The sequence below is a fragment of the Mesoplodon mirus genome (assembly GCF_964341445.2).
Source record: "Mesoplodon mirus genome assembly, chromosome: 3".
Taxonomy (NCBI): Eukaryota; Metazoa; Chordata; class Mammalia; order Artiodactyla; family Ziphiidae; genus Mesoplodon; species Mesoplodon mirus.
The window spans coordinates 114,828,587-114,849,532 of NC_138978.1; the positions used below are offsets into that span (position 1 = coordinate 114,828,587).

Here is a 20,946-nt window from a genome sequence, read left to right on the forward strand (position 1 = left end):
AGTGGAAAGGTCAGGATAGAGAGGCCAACTCAGGAAGTAAATGTGATGCATCATGTTATTCTGGCCTTCAGTTTAGAGAGAGAAGAGTTGTTTTTCCATCTCACGTCTTCCCCTCCCAGGACTGTCTCAGAGTTGGACGTAGGTAGAGGCAAAGAAGCAGACATAGATTTTAAGGATTTGTTTCCTTTTTATTTTTCATCAATATTTTCATTTTTTACATCAACAGAGTTGGGTTTAGGGTTCCCCAGGAGAGTAAGGGAGATGGATGGGTCCCTCCAGGGGGGTGCATACGGGAGAGGGCTGCATCCAGCAAGTGAAGGGTGAGGGAAGAGGGCACACACTCGTACACTGGGCACTGGAGAAGGCAGTCCTTTGAGCACAGACGTCAAAGAGTTAAACAGTCACCACCTGGTTCAGTGTTACAAAATGGGAGTGACCATAGGGTGGGGGGCACCAGACACGGCATGAGGAAAGTGAATTTGGATTTTCTTTTTTTATTGTTTTCACTTTTTTCCTTTTAACTTTTTTTAAACATTTACAAACAGCTAAAAACTACGACACATCACAGCTACGGTGGGGGAAAGGGGGCACCAAAGAAAGCAGCCACACAGAGTAGGGTGGGGCAGGGGCAGCTTAACCTACAGGGGTTGTCCTGTGGAAAGGGTGAGACGGGGAGACTGAGGCTTCTGGTCCCTGCATTAGGAGTCCCTGGCTTACTGCCTAAACTCTTCCCACTTTACAGGAGTTGCTGGGAAGGCCCCAGTTCCTACCCCGCCCCAGCTCCTTGTGCTTTTGATCTGCTGGTTGGACCATATGACTGGTTTCTTACCCTCCACCGCTCCCCTGCCTGTGAGGGGACAGGTTGGAGGTAGGAGGGCTGCTGTGCTGTGCCTGTCTGTGCTATAGTGGGTAGAGCCTCTCACTCCAGAGGAGGCCTGTGCTTCTTGAGAGGAGGGGAGGAGATGGACCTTGTCAGGTGCCCTCAGCTCTCCCTAGACTGTGGGACTCTTATCCCAGCCTGGCCTAGGGCTCCTCCCACCCAGGCCTGGCACAGAAACAAGATTAGGGGAAATACTGTGGGAGGCAGGGTTGTGTGTGTGTCCACTGAAGTTACCCTTGGCTTGTATCTGAGGACAGTATAACGACACCCCCACCTCACAGCACGCACACACACACTCACTCATAAATGTACACAAGCACTCACACACACAGTCCTGCTGAGCTGCCTCAGAACTTAATATATAAATAAATAAGAATCAGAAAGCTAATTTCATAAAATTCAGGCTTCTTACTTGTAGCCTAAATTGAGAAGGAAATGGAGGCCAGGGGGCTGAGGTTTATTGCTACTCCCCCAGCAACCAACAGGAGGCATGAGAGGGCACTTTACGCCCTTCCGACTCTAAGTTCTTTTGGTCCGTGGTCTACACTAGGCCCCCACCGCCGGCATAGCCACACGCCTGTGCTTTCACCAGGGCCCAGGCAGAGGGAATGAGGGGGAAGGCAGGAAGCCTGTTCTAGAGTCCCAGGCGCCGGGAAGAGCAAGGGCCTCTCACTAACACTGGGGAGAAGTGTGGGGCCAAGGCTACTCTTGGGCAAAGTCACAGGTGGGAGGAGGTGGGGGACAGGGCTGCACCCCAAACCTGGGATGGAGGAGCCTTCCCTGTAGTCCCTGCCCAGGGGGTCACGCACGTGCACACACACACGCACACACACGCACACACGGCTAAGACACCAAACAGGAGCGGGGAATGAGGGCTCTGTGGCCAGGATGGCAGGGCAGGGCAGGGGAAGAAGGAATTGGTGGTCTCACAGTGTGCCTGCCACCCCCGAAGCCCCAGAGACTCTCACTGCAGCACCTGCCCCCGCGTCTCGGGCAGCTTCAGGGCCAGAGAACTACCAAGGGCAAGAGCAGCTGAGGCAAAGAGGATGGGGGCGGCCTTGGTGATTCCCACAAAGGATGTGAAGATGCTGATCCCCAGCACAGCTGCCAGCTTACACAGAGCATTCAGGAAGCCGAAGGCTGTGGTCCTGCTCAGGAGTCCCCCAGCACAGCACACAGGAGGCAGGGGCCCGGCCCAGGAGGGAGACAAAGGGAAGAGGCATGGGAGGGTTTGTGGGGGAAGGGTGGGTAGGTGGGAAAGTGAAGGAGAAAAGGCAGGCAGTGTCCAAGAGGGAGAGGAAAGATGGAGAGGTTAGAGAGGTGAGGGATCACATCAGGGAATACAGATAAATTGGGAGGCAAGGGGCAAAGGACACCAAAAAATTAGGTTAATAGTTAAGACTTCAAGGAGTGAGTATAAAAGCTACCAACTTGTAGAGGAGAAACTCAAGGGGAATATGTACCCTTTTACCCCTAAAGATGCCTTTCCCAATCAGCCCCCTTCCTCAACCCATTTCTGTCCTGTCCTCTGAGCACTAAACCTGCTGCCCTGCCCCTACCACACTCCAACTACCTCTTGTCCGAGGGGTAGAGTTCAACAGTCAACACGTCCAGCGCGTTCCAGGATGCAATGCTGACCCCCCCGAAAAGGCAGAGCAGAGCGATCATGGCTGACTCGCTGTTCCCAAAAGACAGGAAGAAGCAGGAGACACAGGACATCACGCTGGAGCCAGCTAGAGCCGGGGAAGGAGAAAGCAGCATGAGCCTGGCCACAACCCACACTGTCCTGTTGACCAGCGTTGAGCGCAGCCCAGGATGAGACTCTTTTTGCCAAGGTACCCAAAAGAAAGGCTTTCCACTCATCCCCAACCTCCCTTATAATTGTCTTATTAACAATTCAGTACCAACCGTTTCTTCAGTGCAGGCTATGGGCCAAGCAACTTGATGGTTTACACGCATTGCTAATAAGTCAACCTCGTGAGACAGGTACTATCATCACTGCCATGTTGCAGATGAGACAGCTGGGCTCATAGAGGTAAAGTGACTTGCCCAAGGTAGGCGGTGGAGCTGAGATTCAAAACCGATGACCTCAAAGCCTGTGCCCTGAACTTGCTATTCTGCCCACCTCCTACCCCCAGAAGAGCTTCCCCACCAGACCCCTCCCTGTCCTGCAGCCACCCCCAAGCAGAAGACGTGAGAGACAGAACCTTCTGTCTTAGCTTCTGGCTAAGCTTTCCACAGACTAAGCTGAGAAGCCCAGTGACAGCCTTCCCCTTCCCCCAGCCCCCTTAACAGTTACAACACACCACCAGCCAGCCTCCCCGCCTTACCAAGCATCCGGAGCCTGCCAATCTTGTCCATGAGCAGGGCAGACACAATGTTCCCAGGAAGCACAGCCAGCGTCCCCAAGAAGCTGACGAAATACACCATGTAGGCGCCTTCACCTGTCCCTGTCACGTCCAGTGGGCAGCCCTCCTTGTTGTGCAGGAATGTGCTGTTCACCAGACGGCTGTTCACAAACTTGTACTCAAACAAGTCTGGGGACAAAGACCAAGACAGGCGGACAGGGCAGATGTGAGAGGGAGGCTGCTACTGCTTATGCTCAGGGCTCTGCCTTTGAGGGGTTTAGCTGGGATGGCTCTCAGAATCATTCAGGGCACTCATGACAAAGCATCAGATAACATCACCATACGAACTAGAACTCTTTACAGCACAAAATGACCATAGTCTACCAAATGAAACAGTGTGGCTGGCTGTTTCCCAGTTTTCTCATTAATGGTGTCTGCTTCTTTCCCGTTCATTGTTTTTGTCTGCTCTAGCTGACTATAAGCAGTAGCAATGCCATGAGTTTAGGATAAATTACTGAGCAAAATATTTAAAATCATTAAAAATCCTATCCATTACTTTTTCCTGCAAGGTGGAAAAACTCACCCAGTACTCCATTTTAGAGGTGGGAAACCTCAGTCTAGCTCACAAAACCAGCCTTTCATGTGCATACAGTTTGAGAATCACTGTTAAGGAAATGGATTAAGGCACTGACTCCCTTTTCTCCACCAAATATCCCTTTTATTGTTTTTCTGCTTCCCAAGGACACTGTTTTGAATGATTTTTGCCCTCTTCAAAAATGCATTAAGGGCTTCCCTGGTGGCGCAGTGGTTGAGAGTCCGCCTGCCGATGCAGGGGACACGGGTTCGTGCCCTGGTCCGGGAGGATCCCACATGCCGCGGAGCGGCTGGGCCCGTGAGCCATGGCCGCTGAGCCTGCGCGTCTGGAGCCTGTGCTCCGCAACAGGAGAGGTCACAACAGTGAGAGGCCCGCGTACCGCAAAAAAAAAAAAAATCCATTAATATCACTACACTGAGCTGTTTCAATTCTAGCCAAAGGCAAAGAAACTTGATGTTTTTGTCAGATGTTCTATTTATCACAGAAAAATGTTCAATTTCCATTAGATTTTTGTAATTATTGGTAGTAGCTAATAGGTCCCCATACCACCTCCAAGGCTCCAGAGAGCTCAGCTTGAGAACACTGAGTTAAGAAATGAAGAAGGCTCCTTTTCCCTGGCTCAAGATCCACCCAACCCTTTAGTCTGTCAGCCACTAGCCACCCCACCTTACCAGTGTTATAGAACACGGTGTTGATGAACGTGCAGTTGCGGAAGAAAGTGTTGCTGGATGTGACATCCTCGAAATAACACTCCTCAAATAGGGAGTCCTCAAAGGACACTGACTTCAGACGCAGCCCAATAAACCTGTAAGGGCAGGATGATGAGAGCCACTTTCCCCTCATCCTTATACCCTCCTCCAAGACTCAGTTCCTTAGTGAAGTAAAGGAAGCTGCAGCGCTGAGGAGAACCATGGCTCTTTGCCCCCAAACACCTTGTCTCCAAATCCCCAGACTCACAAAGGAGGCAAAGGGTAGAGGGGTGGAAGGAGTGAAGTGTAAAGGTCCCCACATACTTGTCATTGAAGTACTGTCCCCCTCGGTGGATCTGATTCTCCAGGGTGAAATTAAAAGTCACATGCTCTACACGTTCCCCAGGGAACACTTTGGTGCGGGCTGCATAGTCCACTGCTTGGAGATGGCGGATCATGTCGGGAAACCAGACAGTCAGGCCATAGTAGCTGAAGAGTCAAGGGCAATGGAATCAGGGCTCCAGGATCAGAGCCACGCAGTCCAGAAGAGGGCGAAATAGAGGAGTCAGCTCATGTTAGGACCTTGCTCACCTCCCCAGCCTCATCTTTCACCAATTGCTGTGGTTCTGGGGGACTTCAGGTTCTTCTAACCCTCCCACCATATTATTTCTTACCTCCCAGGCATTTGCTCTTCCTTCTGTTTAAAACAGTCTCCCCATCCCACCCTCAGCCTATCTAACTCCTATTCATTCTTTAGGACTTAGATCCCCTCCCCAGCCCACCCCAGATCTGGGCTGGAAAGCCTGCTCATGTGTTCCAGAAGTACTTCCCCCACCGTGGCACCCATCACACTGCTTTACAGCTAGTTTTCTCTAGCTCCCGGACCAAAATGTAAACTCCATGAGGACTGGGACCATATCTATTCCATCCCATCAGAGTACCTGGCACAGAACAGAAATTAATACTGTTCAGCCTGTAATATAAGTTTGTTGGATTAATGAGTGAAGTATAGGGTGGAGGATAAGAGGGGCTCTGAAAAGCACCTTCCTCATTATTCATCCCCTTCACTTCCATTCTCTCCACCTCCCTCCCAACCCACAAACCATCACATCCCCCACATACCGCCCACCCCACCCACCTCCTCACCTGAACGACATGGTGAACCACACACCCATCATCATCAGAGTGATGCGGCGATATTCTGGACCAAAACAGGAGAGGAAATTTCCCCAAACCTAGGTGGAACAGGACAAAGCCAGACAGTGGCTGCTAGCCAGTAGTTTTAGCACCTAAAGATCCCCATTATTCTGCCCTACGACCTCCCTTCAGTTCACGCAACACCCCCACACCCAGGCTCAAGCTCTGCCTTCCTCTCCATCTTTCCCACTCCCTTCTTTCTCTCCACCATCCCATACCCCGTTACCTGCCCTCCCAGGCTCAAGGCCCGGACCCCCCAGCGCTGGTACCAGGTCCCTGTGTCTGACTGAATCTCAATCAACTCATCCTCCTGATGAATTGTCTTAATGTGGGTTACCTAGGGTCAAGAGAAGGAGCGAGCAGTCACACAGTCTGTACTTTCCACCCCTTCCAGGTACCTCAGTTTCTCCCACAGTAGCAAAATGGGAGGCAGGAGGTGGACATGATACCCTGAGGGATCTCATTGAGGGAGAGTGTGGCCAGAGTTGCCTAGGAAGGTGGGTGGGGACTGCGGGAGGTATCCAAAGAGGGGCCAGGTGGGGGCTTGGAGGACTGAGGGGGAGGACTGTGGCTTACTGAGAAGACTCGCTCAGGATGCCCCTTGGCTCGCATGTTGGTGTCATGGACCTGCTTCAGTACCATCCAGGCCTCATCATGTTTCCCGTTCTAGAGCCACAGACACAATCCCCACATCCAGGTTAGCCCCTCCCTGACCCAGAGTTATAGACCCCCTCCCTCAACCTGGCTTATGGAATCACAGGACACAAAAAGGCTCCTACCCCCAACCCCTGTGTGCCCCTATGTGACCTATGGGCACATCCATCATCCACTCTGAAAGAGCCCAAGCGGGAGTACAGCAAGATATCATCAGACTTGGGCAAGAGTGGGGGAATCCAGGGTCCTAACCCAGGTCTTAGGGAATCCCCTGGTCAAATGGAAAGAGAAAACTGAAAACAAGGGAAATGATGATGGTGGGCAAGCATGTAATCAGAGAAGGGGCAGCATCCTAACCCTGCTGGATCAAGATAAAGTTGGAGGGGGAAGGAGTAGGCAGTAGATCCTCTTTTGAACTGTAAAGTCAGGGCCAGGGCCAGGACCTCTGCCTGCAAAACCTTAAGCCACCCATGGTTGAGCAGGTCCCATGGTTTCTCCACCCACAGAACTCCTCTGGAAATACATTCTAAGACAAAGGAAGCAAGATAAAGTCCCCCAGACCTTGGACTCTGTGAGGAAGGAAAGCAGCCACATAGGACCAAACCAAACCCACAGTGGGTGTTTGAATACAGGAGCCCCTGCTGCCCTTCCCCCAGCCCAGTCCCAGACCCATTCACCTCCAGGAAGAAACGGGGGCTCTCAGGCTGTGTGGTCAGAGCCCCAATGGCAAACACAGAAGGAAAGGCGCAGACGAGGACAAAGACCCTCCAGCTGTGGAACTGGTAAGCGGACCCCATCTGAAAGCTCCACCCTGGCAGGGATAGAGTCACAGCATCAGCAGAGAGGCCAGAGGCTGAAAGGTCCTACCACAGGGAGCACAGGAGAGGAGGGAGTCTGGGGTGCATCTTCTGGGGGCTGCTCACCATAGTGGGGGATGATGGCCCAAGCCATAGCAGCTGCGTACACTCCACCAATCATCCAAAACATGCAGAGCCAGCTCAAATGCTCCCCACGTTTCTCCTGGGCCAGAAACTCCGAAAAATAGGAGAAGACGATGGGGATGGACCCTCCAATCCTGGAGGGCATTGCAAGAATTCAGCATTGGAAAATGGCCATATTCTTGATCCCCTCCCTGCCCCAGTGCTCTGGATCCCCAAGTCCCTTTCATCTTCCGGACCTTTTAAAGAGACTCTTTCTCACACGTGCCCTATAAGCTCCCTCACCACCAGCCATCAAGCACTCATCCTTGGGAATCTGGGAAACAGGCAGGCAGGTCTTGGGGAATGGGAAGGAACAAACATTGAATCTTGAAGATGACTACAGAGTTGGAAGGGAGGGAAGATAATTACAGAAAAGAGGGGAAATCCCCAAAGGAAAAAGAGCAAAGAGGCATCTGAGGGCACATATATGGGAGCAGGCCAGAAAAGAGCTTGGAGACAATGCAGAGAGTACATGCAGGTGGCTGAGGAAGTGTAGGAGTTGGGTGGGTCAAGACTTCAGAGTTCTGGCAGGTGGGGGTATTAACAAGGTCTGTTATTGAATGTAGGAAATATTTAGACTCTGGGAAGGGGATAACTCAAGGGTCCACAGGTACCCAGGGGTGAAGCTGAGACCCACTAGGCCTCTTCATGGAGCCAGGCTCAGAATGGAACTAAAGCATAGGGTGGAAGACTCAGGAGTGAACCACACATGGAATGGCATTCTGGACAGGCAGTAGATAGGTCCTGGACAGGGAGAAGCTGGCCTGAAGATGGTGGGAAGAGAAAGGAATTCATTCATTCAACTCACATATATTTGAGGTGCATCTGGTGTGCCTGGCACTGTGCTGGGCCCTAGAGATATAACAGTGACCAAGACCCAGCCCTGCTCTCCAGGGGCTTAGGAAGTGGACACTCACCCGACGCCAGAAAGGAGGCGGCAGAAAAGGAAAGTGCCATAACCCTGGACGAAAGATGAGAAAAAGGCGAAGACGCTGTTGACTGAGAGTGATATGAGCAGACATTGTCTTCGACCCAGCCGATCAGCCAGCCCTCCCCAGAGGAAGGCTCCCACCATCATGCCCAGGTAGACAATGAGGCCTGGAAGGAGGAAAACAGGGGCAGAAGGGGTATGAGCAGACACATTTCAATTCTTCCACTTGCCAAATATTTAAATGAGCTGAAACTGCAGGAGCATGGTTGGAGGATCTGAAGGACCGACCTCTAGAAGCTAAGTCTACCCAGAGATGAGAGCAAGTGAGAGAAGATGAATTATGTGAGCAAAAATGGAAGGCCATCTCTGCAGGCCAGGGGTTCAAAGGCAGAGATGCAGGTATGGGAGATCCCTAGAATTCTCCTCTTTCTTTCCCTCATTCCTTCTTGCTCGCTCTTACTTCTCACTCTCTTGCTGTCACGCACACACACATACACGCACACACATACATGACACCCCCATCTCTGGCTTGCCTGGAATGAGGAATGGATCTGCCTAGATTCCCAGACCCTCCCAGGGTCCCCTCTATTCTCTCTGCCGTGATGCCCTCAAAGCAGCAGGTGTCTCTTATGTTCCCTGGGAAAGAGGCTCCATTGCTTCAATCTTCCCAGGAAATCCCACCCACAAAATCCATCCTTTACTCTTTCCAGCTCCAATACTTCTGGTCCTAAAACTCTCCTGTTTCTTCCTTCCTTCATAAACTCAGAGTCGGAATTGATCTTAAAAGTCATCTACTCCAAACTCTGCATTTGACCCAGGGCCAAGCCAAGCCCCAGGGAGAAGGGAACTGCCCAAGATCTCATGCCAACTTGGCGACAGAGCAAGACCTGATCCCTTCTGAGTGAATCTAGGGGATTTCCTCCATCCAGGTCCCCATCAGGAAGGGCCATTAAAGACCAGTCGCTGGCCCCTGAGCACTCCCAAGACTAACCAAGAGCAAGTGTGACCAGCTTCTCTGCCTGAAGGCCGAGGATTCTTCCCCTCCCCCCCCCACCCCAAACTGACTCTCCTCATGTAAACCAAGAAATTTGGATACTGACTTCTTGTTCCCCCCAAAAGGGGAATGGATCAGGATAACAAGAGGGAAGGCTCTGAAGAAACATTAAATGGGGGCCCATCCCACCATGGCCACCTCCTGCAGAACTAAGCAGACTACTACCCAACCACTGGCCCAAGCCCCAGCCCAGCTGCCCTCCCTCAGGCCTCTCTTGCACAAGCAACCTCACCATGACCCAACCTCCAGAGGAGGGGGTGGGGGTGGGGAGTTTGCAGAGGAACCCTGAACCCTCTGGGAACATCTTGGGAGCAGGGTCCTTAGGAGCCCAGTGGTGAGGACAGGAACAGTTCTCAGGAACAGGAGTGTTTCCAGAGTTTGGGGCAGGATGGGGCTGGAGTGCTCGTTGAGAATCTTACCCAGCATGCCTTTGTTGGAGTCAGACAGGCACATATCTTTCTCAGCACTGGGCAGCACGAAGCCCACCACAAAGACCTCAACACCATCAGCCATCAGCGCCAGACCAAGCACGAAATACAGTGTCCACTGGAAACGGCCATGGCCACACTCCCGTAGGATGGCTTCATACTGCTGGGCCAGTTCTTCCCGTTCTTTCCGCCGCTGTGCCTCTCCCCGGCCCCCAGGGGGGGCCTCCCCATCACCCAAGGCCCCCCTCACTCCAGCCAGGGGTGCCCCATCTGCCATCCGCTCGCCTTTGCCCCCAGACTCTGCCCGGGGGATGCCCTGATATTCCCCCTCGTAGATCTCATCATCCTCGTCATGGCCCTCAGTGGCATCACTAGATGCGCCACCTTCCTCCTCATCCTGGGCCCCTTCCCCGCGGTAATAGCCGTCAGCAGAGGCAGGGAAGTCATCATCATCCTCCTCCTCCTCAAAGCGGGAGTAGGATCTCCGGGAATATTCATCCTGGACTCTGTCCAGGCCCTTCACCACCTTCTTGGCTGCGTGCTTCTTGACTTCCTTGGCAATGTCTTTGGCCCCACGGATGAAAGCTGCCCGGTCTCTGAAACCCTCTTCCATGATGGGGCTTTGGGAACACTTCACCAGATCTCCTACACTCCTTATTCAGATTTTGCTCAAGGACTCGTGGCGTCAGAAAGACCCCGTCCCCCTGTTACTTAGATGAAGTGTGTTTGAGTATCTTTGGGCACAGAATAGGAGAATATAGGGCCTGGCCAGTGTGTGTTTAGGAGGGGAAAGGAGGGAGAGGAGCTTTGGTCCACACCCACTTCAGTTGGGTGCATTGGGAAGGGAGAAGGGGAGAGGGGGAACAAGAAGGGGAGGGGGAGCCAGGTTGCGGAGGCTAAGCTGGGGAGCCAGGATAACTCAGAAAAGGCTGCTACTTCTCTTCCAGGAGCTTCTGGAGATCTAGAAAAAAATAAGAGGGAGAAAAAGAAGGTTGTGAGGCCTAAGACACTGAAGAAGGCCAACATAGAGCTCCTGCTGACACAGAGCCCCACCTGGGCCATGTGTTACAGAGATGGTCTCCTTGCCTCAAGTCCCACTCGGTAAAAAGGGATGACTACCTGGGCCTACTATGGGCCATTCAGTATAAGCCCTCTTACTTTGACCTTGGAGACTAAACCCATGGGATTTGCTCCAAAGTTACAGTCATCGACCCAGAGCCCTTCTCACGACCCCCTGCCCCACATCAAGATCAGACCTTTTGCTTTACCACCAACCTGCCAAGAACACCAGAGGAAATAGAGAAACCAGAACTCCCTACTCCAGTCTGGTCTGGGTTTCTTACTGGGGGTAGAGCTTGGGGAGAAGGTAGAGAAGGAGCACTGAGTCCTCCAACCTGTTGCCTTCAGCCCACTGATGGCATCTGAAGGTGGGGCTTCCACAGTCCTTCCCTCAGGTTTCATGTTATAGGCCTCACAGGGAGGGGTCTTCTCCCAACATAGCTCAGTGGGTGAAAGCTCAGCTTCCAGAGTCAGACACACTTGGGTTTGACTTCCTGCTTCAGCACTTACTAGCTAAGTGACCATGGGCATGTCTCTGAACCTCCAAACCTTAGTTGCCTCTTATTTAAGCAGGGAAAAGTAAGGATTAAATGACATAATGTGTGTAAGCTCTTTACCATAATATCTGGCACGTAAAACTTGATGAATAAATATTAGTTATTACTCTTCACAGTGATAACAATGTACGGAGATGCCCTCTACTCCTTCACAAGGTGCCAGAACAAAAGCCCTGTGGATGCTCTTTAGGGTGAGCAACAGAAAGGGATACTGGCAAGGAGAAAGCTGGTTCAGTGCAAAGCACATGACAGTTACACGACGTAAGTTGAAATCCCAGCTCTGCCATTTACTAACTGATCTTGAGAAGGTCACTTAACATCTCTAAGCCTCAGAGTCCTTATATTTAAATTGGGGATAACAATCTCTATTTCTCCAAGTTGATGTGAGAATTTAATCTCACAATAGACATTCTATTAGTTTCCTTCCTTCCTATTAGATTGAAAAATGTGAAAGAAGCAGCAAGCAGCAAGGGCAAAGCAGGGGAGTCATACTTGGATGCTATTGTATCCTCCCAAAACAGAGTCCCAAGACCCCTCTGTCTGTGTGCAAACGAATTCCAGCAGCTGGACCCACACTGTCTCCCTCCAGACAAACAATGGAAGACTCACAAAAAGGGAGATCTCGAACCTAAGGTCATGGAAAAAAAGGCAGATCAAAATCTAAGAAAGAGGTGATGACTGGCTATTGCCACCTTCCTTCAGGATATCATAAATAGGCCCCCCTTTCACTGGTGGGGGTGGGAGTTGAAATGACTGATCAAACACATACATTTCCAACATGGGGGTCTAAGGTCTATAGTTGCACCTCATTCCCCCATGGCCTCCCTTCCTAATCCCCCTTAATCCTTTCTGCTCCTCCTCCAGGAGCCAAGGAAAAGGGAGTCCATAAATACCGCATTGCGTAGGAGGCTGATGTAGAAGGAAGGGGGCCTTGGACCTCCCCACCACAAAAGACATCCTCCAGAGGCAGGCATAGGAGAACCCCCTCTTCCTTCATAGAAGCAGAGGAAGCAGGACTGGATTCTGATCAGAGATCATTCCCCTAAAAACATCCTGCCTCCTTCTGCTCCCACCCATCCAGGGCCTTCATTAAATATCACACACACACACACACACACACACACACACACACACACAGGCCCTGGCAAAGGGGGTAAGTAATGCTATGTAGTTCAGAAAGAAGCACTGGCAAGCAGAGTCCTACCCCTCAGGTCAGATGTGGGCACTGGACCACGATGACCAGAACCAGTGACCCCTACATCACCTTTTCTTTGTGGTTCAGGACCCAAACCATCCCCCATGAAAGAAAGGGAACAGTGGAATCCCCTTCATGCATGCAATTTGCTTGCCTCTCCTTTCTTTCCCAACTAGAATCTCCCTCCAAACCCTGCAGGAGGCAGATGGACCCACCAGGAGCCATGCCCCTTGTTTGTTAACACTATCCACCCCTGAGACTTACGAGAAGGGTAGGGAAGGCCCCCAGAGCCACAGCAGGATATGATGGCTCAACAGCCAGCTCCTCCAGGGCCAACAAGCCCAGGAGGTCAGGAGGGACAGAAGGAAGACAAATTCTTTGAGCTGGTGAGGAAGTGGTGTTATTTTTAGCCCCAAAAGCAGCACAGGGTGGCTAAGCCTGTGGGAGAGGAGACAGGACTCAGAGAGGTGGGGGTTAAAGGAGACAAGATTCAGGGTTACAGGGCCCTTTAAGGTTGACTGGCTTCACCTGACCGGAAAATGTGCCCAGGAGATTTTCTGCAGAGGATGGAGGGGCGGGGAGACTCTGAGCAAAAGCTTCCTTTCAGGATAACTGAATCAGCCCTGGATAAGTGGAGGAGGGTCCAGAAGACCCCTCCCCCCATCAAAACCCCTGACTTTGGAAGCCACCTGGATTCCCCAACCCACCCTAGCCCAGGTGACAAGGTCGTTAAGAAGCAGTCACTTATCAAAACATCCATGGAGGGGGAGGCTCTGGAGCACCCCTCCCCATTACAGCTGGGTGACTGAGCCTCGGTCCCCACCCCGGGACAGCCAAGGCTGCACCTCCCCTCCCTACATGCTACCCTAGGGTTAGGAAGATGGAGTATCTGAGGGAAGAAGATCAAGGTGTCAGCTGAGAATGCCCAAGACGAAATACGGAAAGGCAGGGGCGCAGGGGGAGAACTCCACGCGCACACGCGCAGAGACTGCCCCTGCCATCATCTGTGGCGACCGTCCCCATCCCGCTCCGCTCTGGTGTAAGAGACGAGCCCCTAGAACTGACTGAACCGATTCTCTGAGCGCCTCCCCTCACCCTTGGTTCTGCTGCTGGACGAGTGCCTACTCAACACCCCTTCCCCCCACCTCGGAGCAACTGTCTCCATCCCCCACCATCCGTGCCCCTAAGCTTATTCATCTACCACCTCTACCTACCCAGCGTTTCCGTTCATCATTCCCTTCCCTCCCTCCTTCTCCTGCCCTTCCTCCACCCCCACCCCACCCCCGCCACCGCGCAACTCGAGTCCAGGCGCACAGACTGAGGCAGCATCCATTCTCTGGCCCCAGCCAAGGTCATTTATCACTCATAGGGGGAGGCAAGGAGGCGGGGGAAGATGAGTTGGGAATTGGAGTTTGAAGGAACCCTGTTCCACCTTACAACCCCCCAGCCTGTTAATATCTGAGGAGGGTGGTAGGGACTTGGTTAAGGTAGAGAAAAACACCCCTCCTCCCTATATATATATATATATATATATATATATATATATATATATATATATATATATACACAATGTGTTTTTTTTTCTCTCCTTCTCTGATCAGCACAGCAACCACAATAAACGTCCATTCAAACCACCACCAATTCCCTCAGCCTTAAAGAGGGACGGTCACCCTTCCCACGAGCAAAGCATCGGAGGATAAAATGGCTGCAAGGCAAGGCGAGGATGCTTCTGTCCGGGGCGGGGTAGAGCCGAGAGACTGAGAGAGGGGTCTTACCTGGGCTGGGTCCCCCGGATAAGGGAGTCCGGGTGAGGGCGGGGGTCCCGGCCGTGGGGCTGGCGGCAGCGGCGACTGCTCTGGGTACCAGGGGAAGCGGCAGCGCAGACCTGCCCCCCAGCAGCCTCCGGCCCCGCCTCCGCCCTCCCCCCCCACCCCCCAGCGCCACTGAGCATCGGGAGAGACCATTGTTGGGGGGGGGGGGTGGAAGAAGAAAAGAGGATGGGGAGGGACTCGGGGCTCCGCGGAGAAGTGTTGACGGGGCTAGGGGGGCTGTCACAGGGACAGCTGGAGATGACACACAGCCCCTTCTAGTTAAAGACTAAAGGATCTAAGGAAAGTAAAACTGATATCAGGGAGGCAAGTGGGAAGACAAAAAGGGAGATGGTGAACAAGGCAGCCCCTTCCTCAGCGGCCCAATCCCAGAATGGCAGGACCGACGAATTTCAGGGGCTCTCTCTTCCTTCAGGTCGCCTCCCTTCCCCTTCCTCACGGTTCCTAGCCAAACTCCTTTGCACAACCCTCTCCCAAATCCGGAGTGCTCACACTCCAAGTTTACCTGGCTGTTTTAGAGGAAGCAGGAATAACAAGGTGTGGTTTCTATCCCGAACTGCCAGAGGCAGAAACTCCTGGATCCCTGCCATCTCTTTCCAGAAACAGTCCAGATTATTTATTTCCAATGCAGACCTCCCTGTCCTCCTCCATTCTGCTGGCGACAGCAGAGGTCGGTTTAACAGGCCTGAACAAGTGGGCATCTCCCCTTCCATTTATTTGCTCCAATGACTCAAAAAAGAACTCCCTCAGTACTCTTCCCCACTTTTTCTTACTACACACACACACACACACACTCTCTCTCTCTCTCTCTCTCTCTCTCTCTCTCTCTCTCTCTCTCTCTTCTGCTTCCAGGGCAAGAAGGAGTGAATTGGTTTCAATTCTTTCCTTTATCTTTCCTTTGCCCCTGTACCAGTAACCTGGGCTTAGAGATCCAAGACATACCACTTGTTGAAATCTTTGCTCCAGAGGTGCGGGGAGCAGGGTGCTTTGGGGATGTTCATACTGAATGTGTCTACCTATTCTAGGTAAGGTCTTGGCTTATCTACACAGAGCACTGACCAGGGGCTCTGACTTGGGTTCTCACTTCCGATAAGCTGTGGGCTCTTGGTCCAGTTCTCTGCCTCTCTGAACCTCAGTTTTCTCATCTGGAAAATGAGGGGCTTGGACTAGATGCTGTATCGGATCCCTTTTATATTTAATAGTATGTGATTCTGTTCTCCTAAACATGGAGGTTTCAAAATGCTGGGATATGTTACGTGGAGAGGGCTGGCAGGCTGTGTCCCAAGCAACCTCACAGATGGCATTTGTGGTGTTGAATTTACCACTGACAAGGATGTGGGCCTTTGGAGTTTTGCATACTCCAAAGCTACATCTTGGAAATACTGTTTTGTGCCAACAAACTTTACAACTTACTAAAATATAAAACCATAATACATAAGCATTAATTTACAGTGAGAAATTTAACCGTCACTCAGACTGAAGGAAAACTCATGTCTGCATGTCCAGCACATTTTCTCCCTTAAACCAAATCAGAATAATAATGTCAACATATAAATGCACAATGACATAACTGAACAGGAGTAGTTGTATCTTTAATGGCATCTGGCCATCCCCAGCAAGGAGTCGTGCCAATGGGTTCAGAAAACTCTTCTTTGGCTACAGTTCTCCACCCCCATCTCTAAGCTATGGGCAGCCTTGCCAATGCTCCTGGACTACTCTAACTCTGCTGGTTAAGGCACTCTTTCCAGGATGACTCTTGGAAAGGCTGTGCCCACGTGGGCCTCATGGACTCTCCCTTTACTGGCTAGCATTCACTGCTGACCTCTCTTCAGGTTGACATATTCTTTATTGAAATACGTTAATATTTTCAATTAGGTTATAGCCAAGTCCTGCTGGCAGGGAGCCATCTCTTCTCTTTAAGGTAATTTTGCATACTCTCTACTTATCCATTACTAAAATAGAAATCTTGTACTCTTAGAGAGAAAGGTTGTATATATTTTTCAAGTTCTGAGGAAAGACCATCATTTTCCCCTAGAACCAAGGACCCATGCACCTCACCAGCTACTCCTTCACAGGCCCCTTTTCTGGGTCCATTAACATTAGAGTTCCTTAGGGGCTCAGTCCCAGGCCCGTCCCTGCATCCACCTACTCTCTTCTCCTTGATCACTTCAGGTGGACTCATGACCTTAATGCTGCCTATATGCTATTAATTCCCACACTTCTATCTCCAGTCCAGACCTTTCCACCAAGCCCAAACTCAGAATCACCATCTGTCAATTCAACATCATCACATGGGTATCTAAAAAGCATCTCAAACTTAACAGACTATAAACAAACTTCTGAACGAGTTCCTCATCTTTTTACCAAGGTGTTCAGGCCAAAAACCTTACAGTCATCCTTGTTTCCTTTCCTTCTCTTATCCCTATATCAGCAAGTCTAGTCAGCCCTACCTTCAAAATCTATTCTGTATCTACCACTTCTCCACCACTGCCCCCTAGTCTAAGCCACCATCATCTCCTTCCTTAGCTACTGCAACAGCCTCCTAACTGGTTTCCCTACTTCCAATCTTGCTTACTTAAAAACCATTATTCTCAGCAGTCAGGGTGATCCTTTAAAAACAAATCAAATCTGATCCAACAAATACGCTCCCAAGAGAAATGAGTGCGTATGTCCCATAAAAAGACAAGTACAAGTATTTTTATAGCAGCTTTATCCATAATAGTCAAAAACTTCAAATGTCTATCAGCCAAAGAATGGTTAAACCTGGATAAACAAACTGTGGTATATTCATGTAGGAAATACTACGTTACAAACTTTTAAAAGACAGAACTACTATATACAACTGCATAAAAAGATCTCACAAAATATTGAACAAAAGAAGCCAGGGCTTCCCTGGTGGTGCAGTGGTTGAGAGTCTGCCTGCTGATGCAGGGGATGCGGGTTCGTGCCCTGGTCCAGGAGGATCCCACATGCCGCGGAGCGGCTGGGCCCGGGAGCCATGGCCGCTGAGCCTGCGCATCCGGAGCCTGTGCTCCGCAGCTGGAGAGGCCACAACAGTGAGAGGCCCACGTACCGCAAAAAAAGCAAATTAATCTACTGTGAGAGAAAATAGTGGTTACATGGTGGGAATGTGCTACATTTAAATCTAAATGGTGGCTAAAAGGGTGCATACAGATGTAAAAATACACTTAAGATCTGTGTGTCTTTCTGAATGTATTTTATACTGTAATTTTTTAAAAAAAGCTTTAATGAGATTTTTCCACCGTCCTTTCCTCAGATCCTCCAATGGCTTCTCATTATACTAAAAATTAAATCCAAACTCCTAACCAAGATCTAAAAAGCTGTGCATGTTCTGGCCCCTACCTGCTCCCTCCAACCCTCTTTCCTAGGTCTCTCCCAGGCTTCAACTCTGCTTTACCTTCACTGGTCTCCCTGCTGTGCCTCCAACATGCCCACCTCTGAGGACCTGGGCAATGGGGGTCCTGCTGCCACTGCCGGGAACTAGTCTAGACTTGTTCTTACCTCCCCCCACCAGACAGCTCTCCTCCACAAATGGCTTAAATTGGGTGTGGTAAATAAGATTATGGAGTAGAAGGTGATCAATGAGTGTATAGTAATGATGTTTAACATTGTTAGAGCATTTACCTGACTTGGGCACTTTTCTGACCACGTTACATTAACTCACCCCACCTCCTCATTAACCTATGAGATGATCACCATTTACAGATGAAATTGAGGCACTGATTAGTTAAGTAGTAACTTGATATAATCACACAACTCAAAAGTGGCAAAACTAGGATTTGAACCAAGGCAATACAGATGCAGAGCTCTTATTCTTTTTAAATGCATCCATTTTAAGTGTATAGTTCCATGTGTTTTAACAAATGTATACACCCATGTAAGCAACCTTTTGATCAAGATAAAGAACATTGCCCCTAAAAGTTCCCTTGTGCCCTTCTGCAGTCAATCTCCCCATCCTTGGCAACCACTAATCTCCTTTCTGTCACCGTAGATTAGATTTGTCTATTCTAGAGTTTTATATAAGTAGATTCATATGGTATATAGGTCTCTGGCTTCATAGCTCTGGGTTTAAGAGCTTTCCAGGGTTTTTAACCACTGCCTTATACTACTTCCTGGTGTAGCTTCTTTCACCACTTACCTATCAAATTGGCTACTCCTTAGGACTTCCCTGGCAGTCCAGTGGTTAAGACTCTGTGCTTCCACTGCAGGAAGCATGGGTTCGATCCCTGGTCAGGGAACTAAAGATCCCACATGCTGTGTGGCATGGCAAAAAAAGTTTTTTTAAATGGCTACTCCTCAACATCAGCCACCCATCTATATCCTATCACTGCTTTTACGCACGCCACTCCAAGTACACGAGACTGTCAGAATGGGGAGTGTAAAGAGGGACAAAACAGGGTCAGTGACAGCCCCTCTAAGATACCATAAAGTTCCAGTGAGAGATGCTAACAAGTGAAGCACCAAAATTCCTATCCTTGAAGAGCTTATAATCCAGTTAAAGAGAGGGAATAGCTTATATATAAAGCCAATAAGTCGCAAGGCAAAACATTCATTCATTCAACAAGGACTTATTCAGTAAATATAAAATAGTATAATGTGACTAAGCAATTGGCTCTGGAGTTCAGACAGATCTTACTTCATCTACCACTTCTTAGCATGTGACCTTGGTCGAGTAAATTAGTATCAGTTTCCTGATCTTAAAATTGGCATAACAGCAAAATCTACCTAAGGGGTTGTTTTGAGGATTAATTGAGATAATGCATACAAAACACTTAGTACAGTACCTAGCACATAGTAAGAGTTCAATAAATATTAGCCATTATTATTTTTACAATTATTGTATATGTTAGGCACCTTTCAACACTCTCGGGAGATACAGATTAATAGAATGAGATTCATTAAAGGTTCTTAAGGGATTCAGTTTAGTGCAGGGATACTTAGACCGGGATCCATGAAACTTCTGGAATTTTTGCTTCAGGATACTGGATATATATGCATGTATGTATTTTTTCTTGGGTAGGGTCCACAGCTTTTGTCATATTCTCAAAGGACTGTCCCATGACCTACAAAACACTGAGGACCCATCGTTTGGAGCATGCATTCTCAATGGGGGTGGTATCGCCCCCCCACACACAAGAAGTCAAAAATTGGCTCAGGGATGGGAATCTTAGATATTACAATGTTATGTCCTTCCAAAGGGCCACAGTACATATGCAGAGACACAGCATATTGGTGATATTAAAATTTCATGCATAGGGGGAGGGCAATTAGGAAAAAATGTCAGAGGATGCGCAAAAACTAAAAAACAGGTGTGCAAACTGAAGTACCTAAGTGTACAAGCAATACTAGCTCTGTTCAGAGAATTGCTGAGTACTAGAGTCTGAAAGAACCAGAGGGCGGAGAGATAAAGGAGAGTTTAGGGGAGTCAAACTCAGTGAGTAGAGGAGGCACTCAAGAATCATAGAATGAAGAAAAGCTCAGAGATTCTGAGAATGAATGCCTGAGAAAAAAAGTGGCTCCAAAGAGAGAAGTAAGGAATTCAGCAAAGGCACTAATTTATTCTATGATGGTGTGAATTCATCAACACGATATCAGATAACAGCAGAAAATACCACATGGGGGAGTTCCCTGGTGGCCTAGTGGTTAGGATTCCGGGCTTCCACTGCCGTGGCCCAGGTTCAATCCCTGGTCGGGGAAGTGAGATCTCAGAAGAGTCCATTCATTTGATAGGTAACCTGAAGACAGAAAGGACACAGAGACTGAAAAAAGCCTCCCACCACCTGGGGCTGCTTCAGTGCTGTGCTGCATTCCAAGTGCTCCTGGGACCTCAGCTTATGACCACATACAGCAGAACTCTGAAATTAAGAGGTCAGTTCGTCCCATTATGACTCAGAAGACTGGCATCCAGTCATGATGTGAAACATCACATCTAATCTTCCGAGTTTTTTTTTTGGCTGTGCCACGCAGCATGCGGGATCTTAGTTCCCCAACCAGGGATTGAACCCATGCCCCCTACAGTGGAAGCGGGGAGTCTTAACCACTGGACCACCAGAGAAGTCCTTCCCCCAAGCTTTTGACATATGGAATCAGACATCCACTAGACAACCCAACCTGCATATCTCACAACACACCTCAAAGTCGACATATCCAAAACTGAACCTATCGTTTTTATCCTGCCCCCCTAAATTCTTCCTGCTGCATACTCTCATCCTTGATGCCACCCTCCCCTTCATTCACTGTATCCAATCTAATACCAAGTCCTAATTTGCCTTTTAAATATCTCCCCACTGCATCTCTCCCTTTTCTTCCCTACTTCTGTCACAGCCCTCACTTAGCCCTCATCTCTCACCTGAATTGTTGCCAGATGCATAACTTGTGACCTTGCCCCCAGTCTTCATCTCCCCCCATATCTACTTTCTACAGTGCAACCATGGTTCTAAAACACCAATTTGTCATCCCCTTGCTTAAATCCCTACTGTGGCTTCCCATCATGGATAGCAACTTCCCAACCAGTGTGCCTTGACAATGA

General features: G+C 49.8%; 1 protein-coding gene across 4 annotated transcripts; it reads right to left on the reverse strand.

The window, feature by feature from the left end:
* Positions 1 to 185: 185 nt before the first annotated feature.
* On the reverse strand, positions 186 to 14,429 carry SV2A (synaptic vesicle glycoprotein 2A). 4 transcript variants are annotated; one of them, XM_082616205.1, is made up of 13 exons: positions 14,343 to 14,429; positions 9,748 to 10,717; positions 8,261 to 8,441; positions 7,287 to 7,438; positions 7,041 to 7,174; positions 6,286 to 6,375; positions 5,936 to 6,046; positions 5,659 to 5,747; positions 4,837 to 5,001; positions 4,495 to 4,628; positions 3,211 to 3,417; positions 2,454 to 2,613; positions 186 to 2,028 (listed from the first exon to the last, which is right to left on the reverse strand). In XM_082616205.1, exons 2-13 carry the CDS (start codon positions 10,367 to 10,369, stop codon positions 1,845 to 1,847), a joined length of 2,229 nt encoding a protein of 742 aa, XP_082472331.1. In that variant the 5' UTR covers positions 10,370 to 10,717; positions 14,343 to 14,429; the 3' UTR covers positions 186 to 1,844. The 4 variants fall into 4 exon arrangements, with proteins under 4 accessions (XP_082472331.1, XP_082472333.1, XP_082472332.1 ...); XM_082616207.1 differs by lacking the exons at positions 7,041 to 7,174; positions 7,287 to 7,438; positions 8,261 to 8,441; positions 9,748 to 10,717; XM_082616206.1 differs by lacking the exons at positions 7,041 to 7,174; positions 8,261 to 8,441; positions 9,748 to 10,717; positions 14,343 to 14,429 and having other exon boundaries at positions 7,287 to 7,372.
* Between the last annotated feature and the right edge of the window lie 6,517 nt (positions 14,430 to 20,946).